Source organism: Diceros bicornis, chromosome 8 (genome assembly GCF_020826845.1).
Source record: "Diceros bicornis minor isolate mBicDic1 chromosome 8, mDicBic1.mat.cur, whole genome shotgun sequence".
NCBI lineage: Eukaryota > Metazoa > Chordata > Mammalia > Perissodactyla > Rhinocerotidae > Diceros > Diceros bicornis.
In genome coordinates, this window is record NC_080747.1 from 61,344,729 (window position 1) to 61,372,024 (window position 27,296).

Here is a 27,296-nt window from a genome sequence, read left to right on the forward strand (position 1 = left end):
GGTCTCCAGCTTGCTGACTAAATATCTTGGGACTGCTCAGCCTCCATAGTCAAGTGAGCCAATTCCTTATAGTAAATCTTTTTATAACTAATACAACACCCTTTGACAAAGTAATCCCATTCCTGGGATTTTTTCCTAAAAATGTGTAATTTAAATGATTTCTGTAAAACAAGTTATATGCACAAAGTTATTAACCACAGTATTATATATAATAATGAAAAACTAGAAATAATACATATGTTTAACAATTGGAGAATGGCTGAAGAGATTAGAGAGCACCCATCTGAAAGAAAATTATGCAGCCATTAAACTAATAACCATGAAGACTATGTAGCAACATAGGAAAGTGTTTACAATTAGATATGAATTTATTTAAAAAAACGCAGAACATTAAATTATATAAACACTATATTTATAACAAGAAAAAGTAAATAATGAAAAGAATCTATACATTTGGGTCATGGGATTACATAAATAATTTTTCATAATTTTCCTTTACTAATACGACATTTTAAAAACAATAAATAAAAGATATAAAATGAAAACAATGAGGGGTTGAATTATCAGTGATTCATAACTGGGGTTGACTTCAGAATTAAAAAATACTTGTGCCTGGATCCTACGTTGTGAAAATTCTGAGATGAGGCTAGGATGTCTATAGATTTAAAAATACATGCACACACAAACACACACACACTAACCCCACCCCGTACTCCCAAATACACAGGTGAGCGTGATGCATATTTGTAGGCAAATGCTTAGCATAAAGATCCACAAATCTATGAAGAATGAGGGAGATATTCCAACGACGAGCTCGGCATTGCTTCTGAGGCACCTTGGACGATGGAGACCAGGCTGTCCTTAGTGTGCATCTGGCCTGCTGTAGCCACTGTTAGTGTCTGTGGCTTGTGGGCAATCTGAGGCATTGCCCTCTGAGCAGGATTGCTCCACAAGGCGGAAGGCCTCCAGGAACTCATTGATGTCGATGTGGCCATCCTTGTTGAAGTCAATGCTCCGAGCAAGGTCACAGATACAGTCGTCTGTGATGTCAATCTTCATATGAGAGCTGAACAGCTTCCAAGTCTGCCTGAATTCATCCAGTGAGATGAACCCTTACCAGAGAGAGGAAGTCACTTCAGTGAGTCAGTCTAGTTTTCAATGTTCATTTCCTCTGTCATTCTTGCAAGGACACCTGCTCCCTACTGTTAAACAGACAAAGGCACCCAAAGCCTAGTATCTAGTTTAAACCCCCAAGGGAATGGCACAAAGCCACTGGATCACTAGTGGTTCCCAGTTGGGAGCAATTTTGCTCCCCTATCTCTGGGGGACATTTGGCAATGTCCGGAGACATTTTTGATTGTCATGACAAATCAAAGTGGGGCTGGGGGGTGTTACAGGCATCTAGTAGGTAAAGACCAAGGATGCTGCTGAACATCTATAATACATGGGATGGACTCCAAAACAAAGAATTATTCAGGCCAAAATGTCAATAGCACCACTGTTGAGAAACCCTGCATTAAATCATCCCAAACATACACTAATATATTCTGCTTATAAGAAGCCTTTGGACCTATACATCTATGGTCAATTGATTTTTTACAAGGGTTCCAAGACCATTCAATGGGGAAAGAATAGTTTTTTCAACAGATAGTAGGGAACAACTGGATATCCCCATGCAAAAGAACGAAACTAGACCCCTACCTTGCACTACAAACAAAAACTAGTTCAAAATGGATCAAAGACCTAACTGTAAGAGCTAGAACTGGAAAACTCTCAGAAGAATACATAGGTGTAAATCTTTGTGACCTTGGATTATATAACTTATTTATTTATTTATTTTTGCTGAGGAAGTTTCGCCCTGAGCTATCATCTATTGCCAATCTTCCTCTTTTTTGAGGTCCCTTATTTATTTATTTATATCTTTTTTAGATATGACACCAAAAGCACAAACAACAAAAGAAAAAAGATAAAATGGAATTTCCTAAACTAAAAACTTTTGTGCATCAAAGGACACTACCAAGAAAGAGAAAAAACAATTCATAAAATCAGAGAAAATATTTGCAAATCATATATCTGATAATGGTCTAGTATCCAGAATATATAAAGAACTCTTACAACTCAACGATAAAAAGACACATAACCCAATTAAAAGATGGACAAAGGGTTTGAATAGACATTTCTCCAAAGAAGATATAAAAATTTCAAATAAGCAAATGAAAGATACTCAACATCACTAGTTATTAAGGAAATACAAATCAAAACCATAATGAGATACTTCACATCCAGTAGGATAGCTATTTTAAAAAAAGGAAAACCAGTAAGTTTCGATGAGGATGTGGAGAAATTGGAACCCTCATACATTGGTGGTAGAGATGTAAAATGGTCTAGCCACTGTGGAAAACAGTTTGGCTGTTCCTCAAAAGTTAAACATAGTTTTACCATATGATCCAGAAATTGCACTCCTAGGAATACATCCAAGAGAACTGAAAACATGTGTTCACACAAAAAGTTGTACATGACATTCATAGCAGCATTATTCATAATAGCCAAAAAGTGGAAACAATCCAAATGTCTATCAACTAATGAACAGATAAACAAATGTGGTTTAACCACACAATGGAATATTACCCACTATAAAAAGGAATAAAAAACTGATACATGCTACAACATGGATAACCCTTGAAAACATTATGCTAAGTCAAAGAAGCCAGACACCAAAGCCATATATCATATAATTCCATTTACATGAAATGTACAGAATAGGGAAATCCATAGAGACAGAAAACAGATTAATGGTTGCCAGGGGCTGGTGGAGAAGGGACAGGGAATGGGGAGTGACTACTAATGGGTATGGGTTTCTTTTTAGGGTGATGGAAATGTTCTAAAATTAGATAGAGATGATGGTTACACATCCTTGCGAATATACTAAAAACCACTGAACGGAATGAACGTTTTAAATGGGTAAATTATATGGTATGTGATTATACCTCAAGAAAATAAAAGAGTAATAACATTGAAAAGGACTTTGGAGCACTGAGGGAACAGAGTGAGGGTATATAGGACCTCTCTGCACATTTTTTGTGACTTTCTGTGACTCTATAATTATTTCAAAATAAAAGGTTTTTTTAAAAAATACTTTGGGAGTAAAATTGAAAAAGCCTTTCTGTTCTAGGCATTCTTTGTTACTTTGTGTCTATCTTTGATAGAACTATAAAGAATATCACATCTACTAATAATTATTCTTCCTGTAAGAAGTTCTCTTTCAGTTTGTCTTCACTTTTTTCTGCCCAACCCTCTTCTATACAGACTACTGGTGTTGCTCAAGTACTTTTCTAGTTTCCGCAATTTATAAGCATTGCCATTACTTGCTTTCCTCTCAAAGTGCTTGAGTAAAGAGCTAAATAATCAGGGAGGAGACCAAAGGATGGGAGGTAAAATACTCACTATGTGTCAGAGGTGATAGGATAATGAGTGGCTTTACCTGAGTGATCACTGTCTATGATCCTAAAAATGGTCTCCAGGTTGGATCGGTTTCGATACAGTGTTTCCAGCAAACTTGACTGTATGTTCTGCAAGAAAAAACTCATTTTCCCTCTATATCTTATGTTTAGGCTTGTCCTAATATATAACTAACACACAATCAATCCCGACAATAAACAGTCTTGAAAAAACCTGAAGATGTTTTACCATCCCTCCACCCCCATCCCCCTTCAGCCTACCAAATAATCTAATGGTTTAAGAAATAGCTATGTTAGCTCAGAGCCAGTCTTCCTCAGCAAAAAGAGGAGGATTAGCATGGATGTTAGCTCAGTGCTGATCTTCCTCACACACAAAAAAAGAAATATCTAGCCCATGATGAGAATGTTCTAAAACTGACTATGGTGATGGCTGCACATATCTCAAATACATTAAAAACCACTGAATTGTACACTTTAAATAGGTGAATTATATGGTATATTAATTATATTGCAATAAAGCTGTTTTTAGAGAAAAGCACCTAGCCCCAGGCTTCACATACATTATACATTCAATAAGTATTTCTTGAATAAATACCTTTTTCAGTGGAGGAAGAAGCATGGTGTCAACGAAGTCAGACAGACCTGGGTTTGAGTCCTAGTTCTATAACTTAGAAGCTCTATGATTCCAGGCAGGTCACTTAACCTCTGTGAGCAACGTCTTCATGGGTATAATGGTGCTGTTAATACCTACCTCTTGGGGTGATTTTAAGCATAAACTGAAACAACGTATGTAAATCACTTAACACAAAGTCTGACAAATAGGAACTCTATAAATAGTTGTTCCCTTTTCTCATTCTTCCCTTTTGGGTTCTCAATATTTGGTTGTTTCTGATTCAAAGTTCTCCTTAAGGAGCTTCATGATCCACAATTTGCCCTCACCCACCATTTTCACACCATTACCTCATGGCTCGGTTGTTCTTTGGCCAAGTCCTCCAGCCAGGACTTGTACTCCAGCACGTTATCTGTTGAGCTGTTCACCAGCTGCGGCCTCAACATCCGCCATGGCAGTCCCAGATGCAACACAGACTCCACGGCAGCTGCCCAGTCACTCAGGGGGATCAAACCTACAGGAAAGAGCTCGCTTGTTGACTTGTCACCTATAAGTCTAGTTTCCTCCCCAACAGTGCATACCTTCTTATCCTGACATTCCTCTCACTATCTGTAGGTAATAGAAATAATGGGCACTGTCCCTATTTTTATTTGTCATGGTAGAGCTGGCTGGAAAGCAGAGTTGCCAGATAAAATACAGGATGCTCAGTTAAATTTGAATTTCAGACAGACCATGAAGTATAAGTTAAGTCCCAAATATTGCATGGGACATACTTACATTTAAAAATTATTTGTTGTCTGTCTATAATTCAAATTTAATTAGGCATCCTGTTTTTATTTGCTAAATCTGGCAATACTACTGGAAGTCATACAAGACTCATAAATAATATCATGAAATAGTATACATATACAGCATTGGTTGTTTATATGTGTATGAAAAGTTATTGATATGATTTTATGACTGTTATTGCTATTTTTAAATAGGGCTACATGTAGTCAATGTCCAGTAGACATTCCACTGGGTTGAGAAAAGACAAAGTTTCTAGCTTGGATGATAGAACACGGAACAGATAAGCCACTCACTCAACAACAACAAGAAGCCAAATCATTGGTGTTTTGCTAATCTTGGATACGCTCTTGTAACCTGCCCTACCTGTTGCTTTTTGCTTTGTTCCGGTCTTGTCACCCTTCCCTTGACTCCATTTCTTTTCACCATCTCCATCTATGTTTACCAAGTTCATATTCTGTTAAAAGCTTGGAATTTAAAAATTTAAAAAGATAACTGGGACATTAAGTTGAATAAAATGGAAGAAGTAGTCAAAGTGGTCTTTTGGTCATTCATGCATTCAGCAAATATTTATTTGCTAACTACTGTGAGACAGAGAACTTCTGGCCAGCTTCCTTCCTCTATGAATATTTTACTTGCCTAGTCTTACCAGTTTTATCCTTATCATGCTTCTTAAATTCCCCAAGAAGATCTGAGGCATGAGCAAATAACTTTTCCCGCAGAGATCTCAGAGCTGACTCCTCTACTCTGCTAATCCTGGGACAGGAAATGAAAAGGAACATTTTTAAAAATTAGTAGAGAATAAATAGTCATGGGTTTTTACTACATTTCTCTTCTCTCTTCCTTAATGTCTCAACCTCCCAAGAGCTCAGTTTTTGAGGGAAAACTCCATCTCTTATTTCTCCCCAGTGCTCGCCCACTTCTCTCTGTTGTGCACAAATGGGGTCTGTTTGGGGAATGCTGCTGTCCTTCCCAGTACAGGATAGTGGATAGAGAAGAAGTTCTAGAGAAAGACCACCTTTCTTTGTTTTTTTTTGTTTTTGTGAGGAAGATCAGCCCTGAGCTAACATCCATGCCAATCCTCCTATTTTTGCTGAAGAAGACTGGCCCTGAGCTAACATCCGTGCCGATCTTCCTCCATTTTATGTGGGATGCGGCCACAGCATGGCCTGACAAGCGGTGCGTCGGTGCGCGCCGAGGGTCCGAACCCAGGCCGCCAGCAGCAGAGCACGCACACTTAACCACTACACCACGGGGTTGGCCCCGAGAAAGACCACATTTGTGGCAAAATTATCTAACTGAGCTGTATCTCAATTTCCTCATCTGCAAAATAAGGATTAAAATGGTACCTATGTCATAGGATTATTGTAAAGATTAAATAAGAAAATTTATGTAAAGCACTTAGAAGAAAGCCTGGCACCTAGAAAGCACTCAACAAATGATTTCTGTTATCACAATCATACGTTTCCTTTAATTTAGTATTATGTTAAACAGTCACAAGGCAAGATTTATAAATAACAAAATAACACTAATTTAGTTTTCTTATTCTTATTGGGTCAAATAGAGTAATGCTGGCACAGCACTTGGCCCAAATTCAGTGTTTGATAAATATCTGTAGTTGAATGAAGAATATAAAAAGAGATAAGAGGTAAATACGTACTTTGTCCTGTCTCATTGAGGAACCAGCCATTCTATAAATAATGACCAGACAACCTGTCTTGTCAAGGGCTAAAACAACAACAATGAAAACACCACCATTTTAATCATGTTGGATGAAAATATTCCTTGCAGTTTAAGGTGTTTACCGTAATAGTCCTTAAGTGGGCTCTCTAGACTCCTAGGAAAATGCGAACCGCCTAAAACTCAGCGCAAACTTCATGGGTTTGCTAGTACATGTACTTTTTCCGAAGTTTATTGTTTTATCAGAGGCTAAAAGAAGTATGGTACTCCCGAAAAGTTTAAGAACCACTAGTTTGGCAAAGCATTTAAACTATTTCCTGGTAAATTGTAGTCATTGATCGTTATCATGCAGGGATGTAGTATGGTGACACTCTTGGGAGCTATCTGGGTGTACACGGCTCTCTGTCCCTGCATCAAGCAGCACATATTGAGCACTTACTAAATGTGGAGCTCTGCATGGATCATCTCATTAATCCTCCAACACCGACTGAGGTAGGAATGACTATTATGCCCATTATAGAGTAAGTAACTAACCCAAGGTCACAGAGCTAATAAGGGGTGAGGCCAGGAATCAATCTTGACAGGTGGACTCCAGTAAACTACTACTGTGAGATGTGGATTTAAACTGAAAGTAAATGGATTCTGACCGAGGGTACCTCTAAGAAAAACATGAGATCTTGAATTTACGGACATTGGGACATCAATTACAGTTGGTTGGAGACACTTCCCCTCTTATTTCTAAGCTCTCCATTGTGCTCCAAATAGTTGAGGTTGTTGGACAAGTGACTTCTAGGTAAATTAGGTGATGTTGTACTTGCTTTAATGCAATCAATGAATATTTCTAAGAGCTGAGTGCTCCTTAATTATGTTATTACAATGTATTATTTATAGGATTCCCTACAGTAATTCCTTTTGTAGTGACCATACCTAAATCATATGGAGTTGTGGCATTCAGGTGCCTGGGGCCCACTCCTGGAGATTCTAATTTGATAGGAGTGGGGTGAGGCTGAGATGGCTGATTTTTTATAAAGCTCCACAGATGATTCTGCTGCACGGTAGCTTTTACATAATATTTCTTTTTGGGTGATGCTGGCCTTGATTTTTTTTTTTTTTTTTTTTTTTTTTTTTGTGAGGAGATCAGTCCTGTGCTAACATCCGCCAATCCTCCTCTTTTCCTGCTGAGGAAGACGGCCCTGGGCTAACATCTGTGCCCATCTTCCTCCACTTTATATGGGACGCCGCCACAGCATGGCTCGCCAAGCAGTGCGTCGGTGCGAGCCCGGGATCCGAACCAGCGAACCCCGGGCCGCCGCAGCGGAGCGCGCGCACCCAACCGCTTGCGCCACCGGGCCGGCCCCCTGGCCTTGATTTTTTTAATAACTTGAGTGTTTAATAACTCAAGAGTAATTTAAAATAATGCACTTTTATAGCTCTCACACAAAGCAGATGTTCAATATTAATATGCTCTCTTTTCACTGGATTTATACTAACTTTGTTTTGATTTCTAATTTAGTTCATCTGATGATTAAAGAACCTTGCCCAATAGCACTAAAACTGAATCTGTTAGCAGCTTGTATACTCTGGGGCCCTCTTTTCCGTGGGAGGTAGTATGGTAGAGTCGTGAAGTGTGCGAGTTCTGAAATAAGACTGCCCGGGTCAAGGCCTGCCTTCACCACTTATTAGCAGTGTCACCATGAGCCAGCTGATTTAACTCTGTTCCTAAGGATCTCATCTACAAAACTGAAATTAGTAACACGGGGTATTTCATGAACTCATTGTGAGACACTATACACAAATTCTTTATAATAACATTTAGTGTGTGGTAAGCTCTCGACTAAGGTTAGAACTAGAATTGTCTCAACAGAAGCCATTTAAGTAATATTATACTCTTCCTTCCCAGGAAGATAGGGCCTTGTTAACAAATGTGTGCACTGAAATCCATCTGCCAAATCCCCAGATAGTGAAAGAACCTTTGACTGTGGTTTACGGGTAACACACACCCTTTAATGATGAGAGAAAACAGAGGAGGGACCCTTAAAAGACTTAGTGGCCTAGTATATGGACTTTATAGAAGATGCGCCCATTGAGAATAATTTCTGCAGGAAATGAATTTGTTGCTTTCATGAATGATGGGTAGGTAGAGATTTTAGAGTGTGTGGAGAAGGAAGAGACCCCTGCTGTAGTGTCTATTCTAGACCTCACTTCTGACATAGCTAAATTCTGAATTCTCACTTAGAATTTGGATAAATGTAATGACATTTGCCACATCAAAGGTCCTATAAATACTATAATTCTGTTTTTCGTAAAATCATTCTTTGAAAAATCTTGCCTTTGCCTCATAGTTAGCGTGTGGGTCGCCTCGTTAGCTTGATACTGCACAATGTGCGGGGTCAGGTCCGGCCCCAGTTTGACATAGGCCCCTCGGTTACTGCCAACTTCATAGTAGTTGGAGGCAGAAAAGATGGTTAACACCTAAATCAAAACAGAAGAGAGAGACAGGCATTCAGGTTCACTGATGAACTCTTCACCCTCCATCCTATAGGGCCCACCCCAATTTCAGGAGCTGCTATTCCTCCTTGACATTACCTGTGGATCTTTTTTGAAAGTCATTAATGCTAATAACGCAGGAGTTGTGACTCAAGTAATAAAAACTTGAATTCTAGGGGCTGGCCCAGTGGCGCAAGTGGTTAAGTGCGCGTGCTCTGCTGCGGTGGCCCGGGGTTCGCTGGTTCAGATCCCGGGTGCACACCGACGCACCACTTGTCAGGCCATGCTGTGGCGGCATCCCATATAAAGTGGAGGAAGATGGGCATAGATGTTAGCCCAGGGCCAGTCTTCCTCAGCAAAAAAAAAAAAAAAAGAAAAGAGGAGGATTGGCAGATGTTAGCTCAGGGCCGATCCTTCTCACAAAAAAAAAATTAAAAAAAAAAAATTTGAATTCTGATAGGACATCCACAATATGTTTTCTCCACATTTTTATCCCAAGTCAAAATAGCCGGGGTCACACAAAACACTTGATTTGGTTCAACTTAGAGGCAAACTAGGTCTAATAAACAGGGATGGCCATTACGACTCACAGGCAAATCAGTTACTACAGCTGGTGTGAGGCCTCAGAGCAGTTTCCTACAGTGTTGTGCCTCCTGAGATGCTCTGTGAACAAAGTTTCCATTGTCAATACGTTGGGAAATGCTAGACACTGCAGCTTTTCTTGGAAATTTACAATGAATGTAGGAAATTAAAGGTTCTCAGAAGTCCTACAATAAGGAAACTTGTATAACTGTTTAACAAAACATTTCTTACATTAGTTGGTCTCAATCTTTTTGTGTTTTTTTTTTTTTTGCATGGAAACCTGCTATTCTCCTGTAGAGTTAGTGTTCCTAGGAATATTCTTATCCTAGTGGCATTAGGCTAGGCAAACATTGTAGGATTTGGAGATGCCCAAAGATTAATCCGGACATTAATTAAGCTCCTGAGAAGGCAAAAAATCTTGAATCCCTGCCTGGGGCACAGTGCAGAAATCCTGTTACCCTCTAGTGTTATTTGCAATATGTGACAGTGAGCAACATGACTTAAAGAACAGAGACATGGCTGGGAAAACACAGGGCCATATTTCCATCCATAAAATGGGACCATATCTGCCCCTTACTCTTCTCTCAGGGTACCGGTTAGCAGTGGCCTCAATCAAATTTTGAGTTTTAAAGAGGCTACGAAAGTGAAGAATTAATGACTGTAAAGGACCTAGTTGCTTTGAGCAAGTGGATAGCAAATACAAGGCACAGATGGGCTAAGAGGCCCATCCAGGCCTGGGAGGAGCAATACGGACCACCTTGTGCCGCTGCAGAGGGTCCCCCCACCTTGCGGCTGTGGCAGAATTCATAGCCTTCAGGTTTGCACTCGTGTGAGCGGATCAGGAACTGCAGGTTGTACTTCTGTAGCAACTGTTCTGTCACGTTAGGCCCAAAATAGCAGCCTCCTCCTCGAACAGTGTTGGCCTTGCAGCCCTCCTGGACCATGGGATCACTCCACAGTATGTCTACAACCTGGAGAGACCAAGAGATGGTTTCTTTCCTAAAAACTAGACAGATATTCATTCAGAGTCATTCCTATGAAGAGAGGAAGAGGAAGATTAAAATGTTTAAATAAAAATAAGTGAATAAATTTCCATGCAATCAATATTTGACATACAAATATATTTTGGACTCCTGAGATTCCAGAATTTTTTATTACTCACAAAATGAGCATGTGTAAGCGCATATTGTTTGACAAGTATATACCTACTTTTTGGAAAATAAATCTATGTGAAAACTCAATATATAAAGCAGATAAAAGGGGAGCTGCTCTGGTAGGAGCTTTGATCACAGCCAGTTCTCTTCAGTCAGCGCCAGTGGTCTAGGCTCCCGGACGTCTGCCCAAAGGTGAGGCACGAGTCCCAGGACTGACAAGATAGTGTCTCGTGCAGCTTTCACAAAGCCCCAGACATTTTATTTCTTAAAGTAATTTTAGAATTTTTTTAAAGAATTTGCAGAGAAGCTGAACAATTTTTCTAGCAATTCATATTTGACTCTATTGTTACTCCTCAGGAAAACACTGACTGCCAGGCTTACACAACTCATCTGAAATAATTGGGTGTATTTTGGTTGTTGACACCTAATACTTTCTAAATGTACTTTTAAGGAAAAAAGTGTATTTGATTTATAAATATCAGCACATTATTATTGAGTCACATTTTGCAAAAGGAGAGACTTGCACTTTAAACTGTCGATTCTAAGTTGATGTTGAAGCCCAGATGGATAACTCAGGGAGAACTAAGCTCACCACCCACCTACCTGAAGTTTCCAGCCTCAGAGTTAGTGGTATCTCTGCCTATTCCTCACCACCCACCACCCAATCAATCAGCAAGTTCTGCTAGTTTTAGCTCTTAAATAATTCTGAATTCTTTCCTTTTCTTTATTGGATGAACCATAAGAAATTGCCATTTTTATAGGTCAAAATGGTTGAATACCAGCAAGTTCACGTAGTTCTCTTAACACTACTACATAAGATCATCATCACCTCGCACTTGGATTACAACTGTCTTCTAGGGGTCTCTCTGCCACAGTTTTGCCCCCATGAAATGTGCCATCCATTCGGCAAGCTCTGTGCGTCCCTACTCAGTATCTGTTCTCCTTCTTCTTCCTTGCTAACAGAACTCTGATTGCGTGTTTGAGGTGGCAATGTGCCTAAATCCTTGCTTTCCCAGTCTCGCTTGCAGCTAGGTGGGCCGTGTGACACAGTTCTGGATTCTGGAAAAGCCTTTAGTTGCCTGAGAACAGAAGAGGACAGAAGCTGCCGAGGTAGCCCTTTTGGCCTTGAGCTACGGCAGCCATCTTTCTGACATATTAAAACAAACAAAAAACAAACATATAATAGCATCCAATAAATCGTGGCCTACCTTCCTACGCCAAAGATGCTAGGTCTCTAAACCAAATTTATTCAGGCAATAGAACCCACCTGCTACATCTTCCCATCCTTTATAAAACTCTAAAATAGATGTCATTAGGCAAAAACTAATATCTTTCTGGGAGATTCTAACCCCAGGGAGAGAGAGAAAGAGGGGCAAAAAAAACCTCTGAATTTATATGGAAGGAGGAGATTTGACGTGTTTTTTTAAATCCTGGGTCCCTCCTGATGGCGGCACATCCTAGGAAGCAGCACCCGCCACAACCCACCTGCCTCCACTCCTCCTGAGTGGGCTGCAGCAGCTCCCCAGCCTCTGAGTCTGCTTCTGATGAGAAGAGCAGGGGCTCCCCCTTCTGCTCCTCCATCACTGGGAAGCCTGCTTGCTGCCGGCACCTCTCGAGCTCCAGGTCCACGGAGCGCCGCACCTGCCGCGAGAGCTCCTTGGGGTCCAGGGGGACGCTGCAGGGGACGCTGGAGGAGCGGCCGGCTCTGTGGGCCTTGTGCGAGCTTAGGCGAAGGGGAGAAGAGGGGACAGAGCGGCTCTGGGGGAGAAACCACGGGCAGGGTCTCCCTGCAGAGCCCATCTGGTTGGCTTTTCCGTTCTCCACCTGCTTCTCATGCTCCTTTCTCGTTTTGCACCTCATGGCGGAAACAATCTGAAAACGTCCAGAAAAGATACAGATGCTGGAATGAAACTGTAGGTCCTCTCTGAGCAGCACTTTGGCATCTGGGTCAGTGTTCCTCGCTGGCGTCCACGACAAACACTCGTCTGTGAACGGTTTGCTCCTGGCCCGTGACAAGATAAGCACAGAACCTGAGAGTAAGCCCTTAGAAATGTTTATAGCAATTTGATGTTACTATGACATTCAAGCATATGATCAGTGGGCTTGTATTTTTTGTTTGTATTTCATTTTCTTAGTAATTCATATATGTTTTATTTTACAAATGTTTTGATCTGTGCCAAATTGGAAATTTATGAAACCTGGTCCTTCACCACAGATAATTTGAGAAATACTAAGCTAGGTCACTGTTTCCTCTACGAGCCTTGTGTCTTTTAGATCGGGATGGGAAAGGACACCTCTCTCACGGGAAAGCGAGCCTTCATTCACTTTCCTGTTGTTCCACAGATGCTAAAGCAAAGGAGGAGAAACGCAGCCTGTGGTTGAGAAATGCTGGAACAGGAAAAACCTGACGCTGTGGGAGAGGCAGCACTGAATGCCATTTTACAGGAAGTACTATCCTACCTGTTACCTTACCTGTTGAGGAAGGACAGGGGAGGGGAAGGTGGCACCTCTTTTCAGCGTGAACTTAATCAGGAAGATACTCTTTTTTGCCAAAGGGACTGAGTATGGTCCCTCTCACTGACTCAGAGTCATCATGGTGGGAATGTAGACACAAGCGGAAACAATTCTCATCATAGGAAAGAGCGGGTCAGGCCACAGAGCAGACCTGTGGCATCGGGTAAAAAGAGAGAGCAGCTATTCCTGGGGTGCCTGAGTGCCACAGTGAAAACTGAGGGACACGATGTCCATAAGGATATCAATGATAAAAGGTCTGGTTCACAAAGGGAACTCTGCAACTGCATAATCAAAGAATGAGAACTTCCTGCACATAGACCTAAGGACATACAGGATACAGGAAAGCCCTGTCTCTTGGGGACTGGCTTAGGGCAAGAACAAAAAAAGACACTCAGAGAGGGTCAGCAGGACCTGAATGATGTTTGAAGAGGAATCCAGATAGAACAGAATAGAACAGAAGTTACTCTCTAGCTTTGGACAACTGCTAATGACTTCTGGGCAGTTCCAGCCCTGGGAATAGAGAGTGAAAGGCCACGAAATGTGAACGGACTAATCACCAGCTCCTTCTCTCCTCAGGGCCAACTCACAGTGAGGGCCGGACCATCAGTCCCACCCCTTTCGACCCTCAGATAACTTTATTTTAAGGCTGTTATCTGCTCCAAGAGGCATCCCTGACTTTGATTCTAAAGGAGAATATTAGTGTTAATATGTATTGAGCCCTTTCCAAATAGGTGCTACTCTGGGTATTTACATGAATTAATTGATTAACTCTCAGGCCACTCCTATGAGATAGCATCCTCATTTATTGTTTTACATGAATTAATTGATTAGCCCTCACTCCCCTGTGAGATAGCACCCTCATTTACTGTACAGATAAGAAAACCGAGGCACGTGATGCTAAAACTGCACCAGGGCTAAATCCAGAAATCTGACTCCAGAGCCCCTGGCTCTCTGTGTTTCCCTCCCAAGTGGTCCCTGGACTTTACAAGTTGCTACACCACCTTCCCAGAGCTTTGCAGACCAACTGTTGGGAAGTTAGCCTTTGCTAAACTACAGAAAATAAACTGCTCTTTAGCATTCTTTCCCAAAGTTCCTACTTCTCCCATGTTTGCATAATTAAAACATGATTCTTCCCATGACACGATCTGCTCCATCGTGACTGGCCATCTCTACCTCCAGACGTAGATGCAGCTGAACAGAATGTTTGAGTTGAAAAAAAAAATGAAGTGACAGATGTGGAATTGACAAACGAAATACTGAGAGCTGGTTTTAGGTCCCTTGGGCCCTTCCCATTCCATCAAGAACATGAAAGGGTTGAGATTATGGGGAAGTTGAGGGGATTTTATTTTTTTTGTGTGAGGAAGATTAGCCCTGAGCTAACATCCATGCTAATCCTCCTCTTTTTGCTGAGGAAGACCGGCTCTGAGCTAACATCTATTGTCAATCCTCCTCCTTTTTTTCCCCAAAGCCCCAGTAGATAGTTGTATGTCATAGTTGCACATCCTTCTAGTTGCTGTATGTGGGACGCGGCCTCAGCATGGCCGGACAAGCGGTGCGTCGGTGCGCGCCCGGGATCCGAACCTGGGCCGCCAGTAGTGGAGCGCGAGCACTTAACCGCTAAGCCACGGGGCCGGCCCAGTCAAGGGGATTTTATTTTATTTATTAATTTTTAATTTTTTGTTTGTTGCAGTAACACTGGTTTATAACATTGTATAAATTTCAGGTGTACATCATTATACTTCTATTTCTGCATAGATTACATCATGTTCACCACCCAAATACTAATTACAACCCATCACCACACACATGTGCTGAATTATCCTGTTCACCCTCCTCCCTCCCCGCTTCCCCTCTGGTAACCACCAATCCAATCTCTGTCTCTATGTGTTTGTTTATTGTTGTTATTATCTACTGCTTAATGAAGGAAATCATACGGTATTTGACCTTCTCCCTCTGACTTATTTCACTTTGCATAATACCCTCAATGTCCATCCATGTTGTCACAAATGGCTGGATCCCTAATGACTTTGTGTTGTTACTATACTAGCCCTGGACTGCTTGTCTCCAGCTTTTATTTACATAAGAAAGAAATAAACATTAAGCCATTATTGTTTCAAGTTTTCTATCACTTTAGCCAAATGTAGTTAATACTATTTCCACTTATCAACTACAAATTTTGTAAGGCACATGCACATATATTTTTATTTAATCCTCACAACACCTGTGACATAGTTATTCATATCCCTATTTTATAGATTTAGAAACTGAGGTTATAATAACTTAAATAATTTGTTCAAAGTCACATAACTATAAGTAGCAGAACCAGAATTTTTATCCATTTCTATCTGACTTCACAGGCCATCAGTTAACCACTCACCATACCTACTCAGGAAAAAAAAGACTTCCTTCTACACTTCAATATCTGTGTAGCAGAGATGTACCATTCCCCTAAATCTGTTTTCCCCTTCTCTGTCATAGGAATGGAAACCCCAACTTTTGTGCTGGGCACATGGTCAACCAGAAAGAAGACTGCATTTCCATCCGCCCTTCCAGCGAGGTGTAGTCATGTAACTACATTCTGAACAACGGGATGAGAGCAGAAGGGATGTGTGCAACTTCTTCCTGTGTCTTTAACAGGCAGGAATATTTTTCCTCCATTCCTGTCTCTATCCTATTGCTTGGAACACAGATATGGTAGCGAGCCATGTTGGGCTATGCAGATGAGGGCACAGGAATGCCACCCTAAGGATGGCAGAGTAAGAAGACATAAGAAGCCTTGGTCCCTGGACAACCTAGTAAAACAAAGCTGCCACACCAGCCAAGAACTGCATGTTCTGAGATTCAAACCCAGGTCTGTCTGATTCTAAAGCCATGCTCTTTCAGTTATGTCTCATATCACATAGACTTTTATATCAACTAGATTTGCCCAAAGTAGACTGACTTGTGTGGTAATGAGTTCCCTGTCTTTGGAACTGCTCAGCAAATGTTGTCAAGGATGTTGTAGTAGGGATTCCTGTGTGTGATAGGCACTTGGAGTATAAACACCATAATACACTGTTCAAGAGTAAGAGTCTATGATTAAAAGAAAATGGAATCTTTGCTTTCTAGGTTTCTATTCCCAAATGAAACAGAAAATAGAGACTTATTAATATTGGAGTATAATACTTCTGTCTCTCACTCTCCCCTCCTCCTGCTGGTTATTATAAATTCCTTTAGGGCAGACATCATCTCTGGTTATCTTAGTATCTTGCCTAGCACTTTCCTTGCACATAGTAAGCACTTAAAACATAGTTGTTGAGTTTAATTGAAATTGATCTTCATCTTTGCTCCTGCCAATAGCATCTTCCCTGCATGAAGTAGGCACTCCATACACATTTGTTGAGTTTAATTGACGATGATCTGAATTGCCTGGGGAATAGAATCTCTTCAGGTGACAGTGACTGAAGGGTAATGATTAGAATTATCTAGATCAGGGATGGCAAGTAGATACCAGTAGCTGCCACTCCCCACTATCGTGTCCATGGCAACATCACTAACTGATCACAGCGCACTTGCTCCCTGAGCCTAGCTGTGGATTCTCAATCCTCCTTTTATTGACTTAATGGCTTCACTTAACAGCCCTCATTAGTCAACTGGAGTCAGCATGCAAGATGACATTTATTTTATGGTGGCAGTGAAACTGGGCATTGTGGTGAAATTTGCACTGTTTCATCACTCAGTCAGTACCTTGTGCCTGTCTAGTTTAGCCACAAGCTCCAGGTCAGTCTTGTCTGACACTCCACCGTGAAGAATCAGGACTTTTTCATCAATCAGAGTTGCCAGCGGAAGCCAGCAGAAAACATCTTGCAGTATTTTCAGTATTTTCTTGCCATGTGTCTGAAAAATGATATTCACAAGATACTAAGTTTCAAATGACACTTATCTGAACTAAGAGAAACTTTTGCTTATAAAGGCAGCGTACCTTATATTTATGCATCACTTCCTTGGTGAAGCCATAACTAGATTTAGAAGCAAAAATAGATATTAAATTTAGTAACAATAGTTATGGCATGAATGCATTTTTATAAAAATGCATATTTTATATACATGTACTTAAATATATAGAAAGGAGACTGAAGAATAATAGCCAAAATGTTTACAATTATAACATTATCTCTGGGTAGAGAAATTAGGGGACATTTTAATTTTCTTCCTTTTGCTTATCTGTATTTCTTACTTTTTCTTCAGTGAACCTTTATTGTTTATATGATAAAGAGTATGGATATGTGAAAAAAAAATTTAATGGTTTTCTTGGAATAGTAGGATATTCAAAAAATTTCTTAAAATATTATATATTGTGTATTTCACTTTATAAAATTGAAAAACTACTTTAAAAAGGCATCTAACAAATAAGAAGCTCTTAAGAAATAACTTTTTATCATCACAACAGGTAAACATCAAACACCCAGGCATGTTTTGGTTTGTACCGTAAGTTCACCATATGGTCCTCATGGTTGCCTCGGTTAAGATGGAACTCTTTTGGGTAAACCAACATGAAGGCAAAAAGAACCATCAGGATCTCTAGTGAATCCTCGCCTCGATCCACAAAGTCACCGTTGAACACATAGGCCCGCTCTGGTGACGGGAGGCCATTCTTCCCAGCAAGGAGGCAAGTCCAAGAAGAGGCAACGAAGGAAGGGAATAGGAGATCAGGTCAAGCCACTGTGCGTTTGACAGTCACATCAGATCTAACACCAATTCTGTGCTTTCTGGTTCTCCTCCAAATGCGAAATGTCAGTAAAAGATGGAAATATTTTCCATTGGTCTTATATTTCCTTTCCAGCCAGGCTGAGGTTATGACATGTTCATCAAAATAAATGCTTTATACAAGCCAGAGTGTTGCCATGTGGTATGTGCAAAGGGCACTGAATTTGTGATCTGAAGGCCGGTTTTAAGTTCTGGCCACACTATCTTTAACTAGAAATGATAACAATAGCTGCCTTTGATTCTCAGGATTAAACAAGACAATACAGGGGAGAATGCTTTGGGAAGTATAGTATATATATATAAAGTAATATTACCTTAATAGAATATTCATATATGTTGTTATATGCTCTACACTTTATAACTAAAAGTGAGTATGAAAATAGCTTTCAGTTGCTTTGATAATTTTTTTATTTGTAAAAAAGAAAATCAATTGCTAAATAATGATTCCTTCTCTTTATTAACTTCAGATTTTGTATTTTTTAAACAGTTTACAAAAATATACTAGAATATAATGCAGTGCTGGCTTTTATATTATGTATTTGCTACATGGTAGCAGATATTATTTAAAAATAATATTTTTAAAATCTAAGCAATATTTAAGCATTTACTTAATAGATACTCTATTTGAACTTCTAAATTAAGCCTCAGAGCGAGACAGGAACTTAATTTGAACATTCATACCTTATAAAATATAAATATTAAGTCATCCAACTGGCCGTGTAAATCTCCTAACAAAGACAGAAAAAGAATATCAGTTTCAATTGGTCCTTAGCATTGTTTCTCATTTTTACTATAAAAAGGAAAATACCCAGAAAAATCTGACAAAGTTGAGAAACTTACGGTTACTTATTTTTCCATATGTAAGATAGGGATGAATATTCATTTCCCTTGTTGCAGGGATAGTTAATATTGAAAGCAGAAAGCACAATATTTTTCCTACATGATATCATAAATAGTAGATGACTTGTATTTTTACTGGAGCAAAGATGGGACAGAATAGTGCAGGGTTGCAAACCCAGATGAGAACTGAGAGATTCTGCCCCATCTGCAGTAGGAAGCTGCTGCTCACTTATGGGCCAATGTTAGGAGATTTTTCAAAAGAAGTTGGAAATCTGGATTTTAATACGAAATCCTCCAATTTTCAAACGTTGGAAACCAATTTTAAAAATTTAAGGGGCCAGCCCCATGGCCTAGTGGTTAAGTTCAGCACCCTCCGCTTCAGTGGCCCAGGTTTGGTTCCTGGGCACAGACCTACACCATTCAGCGGTGGCCATGCTGTGGTGGCAACCCACATACAAAATAGAGGAAGATTGGGGCCAGCCCCATAGCTTAGCGGTTGAGTGCGTGCGCTCCGCTGCTGGCAGCCCAGGTTCAGATCCCGGGCGTGCACCAACGCACCGCTTCTCCGGTCATGCCGGGGCCACATCCCATGTACAGCAACTGGAAGGATGTGCAGCTATGACATACAGCTATCTACTGGGGCTTTGGGGGGAAAAATAAATAAATAAAGTTATAAAAAAAAATAGAGGAAGATTAGCACAGATGTTAGCTCAGGGCAAATCTTCATCAGCAAAAAGAAAAAAATTTAAGAACATTTCGAGCCAGCCCTGATGGCCTAGTGGTTAAAGTTCAGCGTGCTCTGCTTCAGTGGCCCAGGTTCAGTTCCCGAGCACGGAACCACACTACTCATCTGTTAGTAGCCATGCTGTGGTAGCAGCTCACATAGAAGAACTAGCAGGACTCACAACTAGAATATACAACTACGTACTGGAGCTTTGGAGGGGAAAATAAAAAAGGAAGCTCGGCAACAGATGTTAGCTCAGGGTGAATCTTTCCAAGCAAAAAAAAAAAAAAAAAAATCCAAGAACATTTCAGGGCAAACAAGACCATCTGCATGCTGCATGTGGCCCTAGAAGTGCCAATTTATAATCCCTGCCTCCCCTAAGTTAAGGTGTGGGATGTCAGTCTACAATGGATGTTTAAATATCACTGAAAACGTAAGAAGAAGGAAAAAAATCATCATTAACAGGATTTCTTTCTGGGAGAAGAATACGTGTGGATGGAAGGAGTAATTCACTAGACATTGGGGCCTACTCAAAGAACAATAAATAAACTGTCTTCTAACAAGGGAGACTCTGGCTTTTGTAGGGATTTTGTTCTGAATGGAGAGCATGGGTTTGGGGTCAAATATGAATTGCTTGGGAAAATAAAGCAGAGGCTGGGCCCTCTCACCTCGCAGTTCTCCTTCACTGTACCACCTCAACTTTAAGTGAACGTGTAGCGAATATGTAAATGCTATCAGTGTGAAGGAGTGAACCCGGCCTGCCCATGTTGCCATCGCATCTCCTGCCAACCCCGCCTCCCTCCCATCGCAGGCAGTTTTCTTGTGTGTGTCTAGCATGTAAGGCTGTATCTGACCAGCTCTTACCACACACTGTGATCTCCTCGCTGTAACAGGTGGAGACCCGGTTGATGTTGGGCAGTTGCACCAGATGTTTCCTGGTTTCATGCAAAAGATTCAGGACATAGCGAGCATGGAGCTGCTACTAGGAGGAAGAGGAGGGAGCAAACAAAACAACATCAATATTCATGAGGGAAGATGGGCCTCATCTTTACTGCTAATGACCCCAATCACCCAATACCCCAAAAGTGACCCTGGAACCCCATGCACAGATCCTTTCCTTTTCACCCATCTTCTGCCTTTGTTTCTGCTTTTCATCATCCCTCAACTATTGCACTAATTTCCTCTTTCCTCTCTGCTCTATGAAAGCCTTCCTGCCTTTAGCTTGGGAGAAACACATGATAGTCTCAGCGAAGTATGAATAAGTGCATGCATGTTGATGGTACTGAGTAATCCTGACGTTACCTGGAAAATCATCCAAACTCCTCCTGCAGTGAATTATCTTCATATGAAAGAGGGGAATGGTTGGAATCTGGCATAGAGCCAGCATCTGACCACTTCTCACCACCTCTACCTCTACCACCAGGGTTTCAAGACACTATCCTCTTTGGCCTGGACTATTGCAGTAGTCTGTTGATGGTCTCCCTGCCTCTGCTCTTGCTCCTTATACTCTATTCAGCAACCAGAATGATAATTTTAAAAAGCAAGCCAGATTATACCATTCCTGTGCTCAATGTCCAATGTCTCCCATCTCTTTCAGAAGAATAAAAATCCACCCACTCACGTCCCTGCCTCCATCTCCTAGTACTCTTCCCCTGGCTCCCTCCTCTCCAGCCACAACGGCCTTCCTGAGCTCCCTGAGCAGTCCAGGCAAGGCCGTGTCTCAGGGCCTTTCCGTTTGTTCCCTCTGCCTGAAATGCCCTCCCCAGACGTCCCCATGGCACATTCCCTCACCACCTTCAACCTTCACTCAGAAATCACCTTTTCAGTGAGCCCTTCTGAGACTGCTTTAAAATTGCCATCTCTCCTGCCTAGAACTCAGTTTGTTCTTTTCCACAGCTCTCATCACCTTCAAATAAACTACATAATTTATGTATTTATTGTCTGTCTCCCTACTAGACTGTCAGCCCCGCGAGGGCAGGGGTTTGTATCTGTCTTGTTCACTGCTGTTTCCCCAGTGCCCAGAACAGTGCCCGCACATAGCGGCATTCAATAATTATCTGCAGGATGAGTGAACGAGACATCACATGATTAGGAGGAGAAGTTTTCAAAGCATAAAAGCTGGCTGATCGACCACAAGGTCCTGGCTAAGCAAAGGGGGAGTGGACTCTCTCTAGTGGACCCATGACACGAACACCCTAAATATGGTGCCATTGCTGCCGCGTTGGGTCTGCTCTCCCTCTACACATTCCGTGGAGTTGGTGGGGACCCAGGATCCCCGGGTGAGCTTACTTGTTTCAATCTGAAGGCTTCCACCAGGGCAGTTGCGTGCTCAGGAAGGAGTGGGAAGGAAAGGCGTGGCCCGGTGTAACTGTCTGGTACCTGTATGGATTCATAGTCACTGCATCTCTCCAGCTCAGAGTCCTGGAGGGATCTCTCCTCAGTGAACATGCGCTTCAGGAAGTCCCCTAGTCAGACAGAAAGGGTGGGCCGGCTTACGATCAGACGTGCAGTCCACGGGCCATACAGAACTCTTTCCCTGGACTGTTCTTCAAGTGGGACCTGGCCAGTCTGGCACTGGCTCCAACACCGGAGAGGAGAAAGGAAAGGGAAAGTGACAACAGATTAGGATGGGCAGGAGGAAGAGGTTATGTTTTTATATCAGTTCCATTTTACTTTTATTTTAAAAGATCAACTTAGAAAGTACAGAAAATTTGGGGGACAAGGTTTGTAAGCAGGAGGAAAGGGAAAAGCCGTGGTGGAGGAAAAGTTCACAGGCATTTCCGCTGCACTTAGTGAGAGCGGCAGATGCCTCCATCTTCCGGTGCACTGCAGCAACCGCCAATTGCCTGCCTGTGCGCCTCCAGCCTGAGGGCTTTCTTCCTGGGTCCATGGAGGGCCCTGTCAGCTGGCTGGAAATACTGTGGAATTAACAACCCTGCCCACCGGCCCCTCCCAGCAGCCTTCAACCAATGACACTCAGGAGCTGACATACAAAGACTCCAGTTCACGCTGCCTTCAGGTGGGATCATTCCTGGTGTGTTTTGCCAGGAATGTGTATTTCCCAGGCACATTGAGTTGCTGGCTTAGTAGCCCACACTTTATTGGCTCCTCTCCCTTTCCTGAATCCCTAACTCACTCCTTCCTCATCCCCATCCCCCAATGTTTCCTGTATTTAACAAATAAATTCCTTGCACTCAAATTCTTGTCTCCCCACGTGCTTCTGGGAGAATCCAGAATAAAATTCCACTCTGCCGTTTGTCAGCCTCTTGGCTCATTCCCTGGCAGTCGCTGGATTCATGTTCTCACTCCCTGGATCTCCCACTTCACCCCGACATCTACGACCCTGGGACGGGGGGATGTGTTGTGTGGCAGTTCATACTTACTCTCATTGTGACTGCTGGGGGTGAAGTGATCTATAAGGTAGCTGAAGAAATCATGGAGCTGCAGAAGAACACAAGACGTGGCTTCAGAGATGAGTGAAAAGAGAACCCAGGAGTGGTCTAGAGCAGCTGCACCTTCTGGGCACCTGGGCCTTGCTGCCCAAGGGCTGGAAGGCAGAGCTAGAGGCAGCTCCGACCCACATCCCACCACACCTTGACCTGGTCTTGCTGCCCAGCATACTCTATAGACTGGAAGATGCTCCAGGTGCACCGCCGCCTCATCTCCAGGCGTGCCATGTAGCGCCGGTACCATCTCTGGATCAGGGCCGCTGCCTTGAAGGCTGTGACACAGACAGAGAAGCAAGCCTGTGAGCTGGGACTCCCTGGGCCTGTGGGGAGGTGGAGGCCCCTCTTCCTCTGTAATGTAGGACAAGATGGTGTGGAAAGCACCACCCATTGCTGCCCGTAGGAAGGATTTGCCCTACTGCTGCCCAGGGTGCTCTTTTCCTCATTCCAGCCCCCCACACCACCTCCATTCTTACCTGGTGGTTATACTAATATCGCTGGAGGTTTATTGGAATTCCTACTTACTGATGAACACATTTATATGTGTGGAGATGGGAATGTTGACTGCCAGGATTCTGAGAAGATGTAAACTGGAGAGACCGCAAGGATGCGGCACCCTTGAAGAGTGGGTTAATGCAGGGCGTGGTGGGGAGGACATTTTGATATTACAGTCATGCACTGCATAACAACGTTTCAGTCAATGACGGTTTGCATATACGATGGTGGTCCCATCAGACTAGTACCATACAGCCTTGGTGTGTAGAAGGCTCTACCATCTAGGTTTGAATAAGTACACACTATGATGTTCGCGCAATGACGAAATCGCCTAATGACGCATTTCTCAGAAAGTATCCCTATTGTTAAGCAACACGTGATTGTATAATAATAGACGGGATGTCAGGAGACCTGGGTTCTAGGCCTGGAGCTGCCTTGACCACGATGTGGTCAGGCGAGTCACCATCCTGGGCCTCAACGTCCTCATCTGGCAAGGGAGATGGACTCGATGATGATTGGGGAAAACAAACAATAGACAAACACACAAATTAGTACGTACTATAATGTCAGGTGCTGATAACTGCTTGCTGGGTCCCCACATTCGTGATACTCCCTCAGGCTTTAAGTGATACGCCCATCACAATACTTCCATGACTGCGCTGACCATCAAATCCACAGGCAGCCTGTGGGCTTCTCCTTTTGCCAGGACCTGTGCTGGGTGAGCAGGGACCACAGGATGGCACGGGTGGGTTTAATTCTTTGTAGGAGCTTTAGGACCTGTGGTCACCTACAGCTGCCAGAGAAGAGGACAGCTCTCCGAGTAAACAACTAGATTCTTCTTAAGCTCCTGGGCCTAAATGTGCTGCCAGTGATGAATGGGGTATTTGTGGATAAAGCTGGATTAAAAAGGAAACCCTGCAGGTTCACTCAGGGCAACCTCGTGAACAGTAGACAGATTGGTTTAATATATTTAGCCTACATTAGAGAGCTAATAGAATTCTTGCTGATTTCCCTAAGAGGATAGATGATTGTAGAGTAAGAAAAGAGAACCTGGGAGGAATTTAAGCAAAACTGAATTTTCCTATGAGAAAAAGGTCATACTGTATTTCTCAAAGGCACTTACTAAATAATAGGTGATGAGGTTGAAGCTCTACCAATTGAATTCTATAAATCCACGATCAGGGCAGTGAATGAAATGTCCAGAGTAAGCGCTACAGACTCTAGGAACTCGTGGGAAACACACAGATCTCTGGACCTCGCCCTAGACCTGTAGCATCAGAATCTCTACAGGGAACCCAGGATCTGCAGGTTTAACAACTCCAAGCATGATTCTTACTTGCACTGAAGTTTAAGCAACACTGAGGAATATCATGGCCGTCAAGTTCTTAGGAAAATGTTGTTTGCTAACACCTTGCCTCAAGCATTTTAAGGCAAGTGCTGCCAATTTGACATGCTCATATCCTCTGTCATGCCTCTGCTACTTAGAGCAGGGAGAGCAGGCAATGTCTCTCTTTCTCCTTTTTTATCCCTCTCAGTCATGTATCTGGGGCCTGGGTTACCTCTAAATGAGATGGGCACTCTGAGATGCAGGACAGTTTGAGATCATCTACCCTATTCTCCCTTCCCAACAGCACGATCCAGCATGCTTGGGCTCCTTCCACTTGCTCAAGCCTTGTGTAGACTAAATCCTGGGGTGCAAGTTATAAGTACACCTGGCTGTTAAGAACAGGGCAACCACGTGGGGAGACAGGCCAAGGGGCACCAAGGCACCAGATACTGAGTGACAACCCATCTTAGGAGCAGAGCCTCCAGCCTCAGCTGCCCTGAGAGTGACAGACAAACCACCTGGTTGGGCCCTTTGCAAAGTGCTGACCTAGAAAATCATGAGCAGAATAAAATGGTTGTCTTATGCCAATTTTGGGGACAGTTTGTTACACAGCAATAGGTAACTGCAACAGGAATTGTATCAATGTTTTACAAAATTATAAAACAAACTTAAATCAAAATGAAAAAGAAATCAATCTCTAAAAATCAAAAGCAAAAGTTAAAGTGCATCTAACCTTGTCTAAGTTAGCGGCATAACCACACAGAAAGGAGTTACTTCAAATGACTTGAAAATTCAGTACTTTGTACACCCCTGGTGGATATATCTGAGGACAAAAAGAACTACAAAGAAATCTTAGAGTTTTCAGTAATCATATTGTTTATAATAGTATTGTTATTATTATTCTGAAACTATTATTTATATATATTAGGATAAAGTAAACATTACTATTTTAAGGTCATTAGGGAAAAAAGATTTTTAATAAAGAGAAAAGAGATGTAAATAAAATATAAAGGTTGTTAAGTAAAAATATAGTGGTCCTAAATATAAATTGGTCATGATGTTTTTTTTCCTTTAAATAATACATATTTTCTGGATCTGTTCACTGAGAAGATATAGAAATAATGACCAATCTGGTAGCAATGAGCACCCCCACTCTGGGGAAATAGCTATTCCTGGTCTGGGCACATTGCCAAACTAGAAAGTAAGGAAGCCACGAGTTACAGGGATGCCTAGGCCCAAAAAAAAACAAGGTGCTGTCACCATTTCCCTTGCTTCCTCCTCCATCTCTGGCTGCCTCCCCTCAGCCTCCTGTGCTGACTCATCCTCTTCTACCTTATGCTCAAGCCCCGAAGTCCCTCATGGCTGTGTCCTAGGCCCTGGTCTCTGATCTGTCTTTTCTCACTCTAGGCTACTTCAGTGACTCCCATGGCTTCAACAACCACCCACACTCTGATGCCTTCCAAATGCATATATCTCCAGCCCAACCTCTCCTCCAAAATCCAGATATGAATATGCAACTGTCTACTCAGCACTCCCACCTGCACGTCTCATCGGCACCTCAAACCCGGCGTGCATAAACTCATCATCTTCGCTCTAGTCAAACTTGAGTCTCCTCCATTACCTTTATGTCAGTAATTGGCATTATCATCGGACCAGTTTTGCTAGACAGAAACCAGGAGGTCATTCTTGACCCATCCTTCCCTGTCAATTCCACCTCTGACTATTGTTGGAATTCACCCTCTTCTTACCATCTCTACTGCCACCAACTCTGGACCAAGGCATCATCATCTCTTGCTTAGATGACTTTAGTAGTTCTAAACTGTTCTTTCTCCACAGAAGCCAGATAGTCTTTTAAATATGTAAATCTTATTGTAGATTTCCCTATTTTGAAGTCTTTAATGGTTCTTCATGCCTTTAGGATAAAGTTTAAAATCCTTTAAGACTCTGAGTGATCTGGGCTCTGCCTACCTCAGCAGCCTCATGTCATACCATCCTCCATCCTGTTCACTTTAGACCATTCAGTTCCTTGAATATGCCTCTCTTCTTCCTACCTCATGACCTTTGTACATGCTGTACCCTCTACCTGGAATGCTCTTTCATGCCCTCTTTTCCCAACCTTATTTCATTTATTCATGTGTGTAGTTTGGGATAAGCCCCAATGGACAACAATGATTCCTTGAATAAATTTTAGTTCTGTCAAATATAGTTCACCAAGTCCCGAGATATTCAGCTGAACATTCTGGTGGTCACATCAGAAGGAGGAGAAGCTAATCTTCAGGAGTTGCCTGAGGAGAAATATAATGGTTTCTCGCTTCTATACAGAGAAGTCCCTCTGTATACAATGTAGGCTTTGGGGTACCCACGGCTAGTTTGGGAGGTGGGAAACACATACCTTTCTCTGCATTCTGGAAAGCAAAGTGATGTTGGGTTGAGGTACCACTTCCCAT

General features: G+C 42.1%; 1 protein-coding gene across 1 annotated transcript; it reads right to left on the reverse strand.

Annotated features, from left to right (window-relative positions):
- Positions 1 to 416: 416 nt before the first annotated feature.
- On the reverse strand, positions 417 to 27,296 carry PPEF2 (protein phosphatase with EF-hand domain 2). Its single transcript, XM_058546444.1, has 16 exons — positions 27,242 to 27,296; positions 23,175 to 23,302; positions 22,965 to 23,022; positions 21,871 to 22,046; positions 20,446 to 20,560; positions 18,699 to 18,745; positions 17,738 to 17,904; positions 17,233 to 17,269; positions 16,998 to 17,147; positions 12,243 to 12,629; positions 10,389 to 10,574; positions 8,864 to 9,006; positions 5,504 to 5,610; positions 4,419 to 4,582; positions 3,482 to 3,569; positions 417 to 1,112 (listed from the first exon to the last, which is right to left on the reverse strand). Exons 1-16 carry the CDS (start codon positions 27,294 to 27,296, stop codon positions 862 to 864), a joined length of 2,259 nt encoding a protein of 752 aa, XP_058402427.1. The 3' UTR covers positions 417 to 861.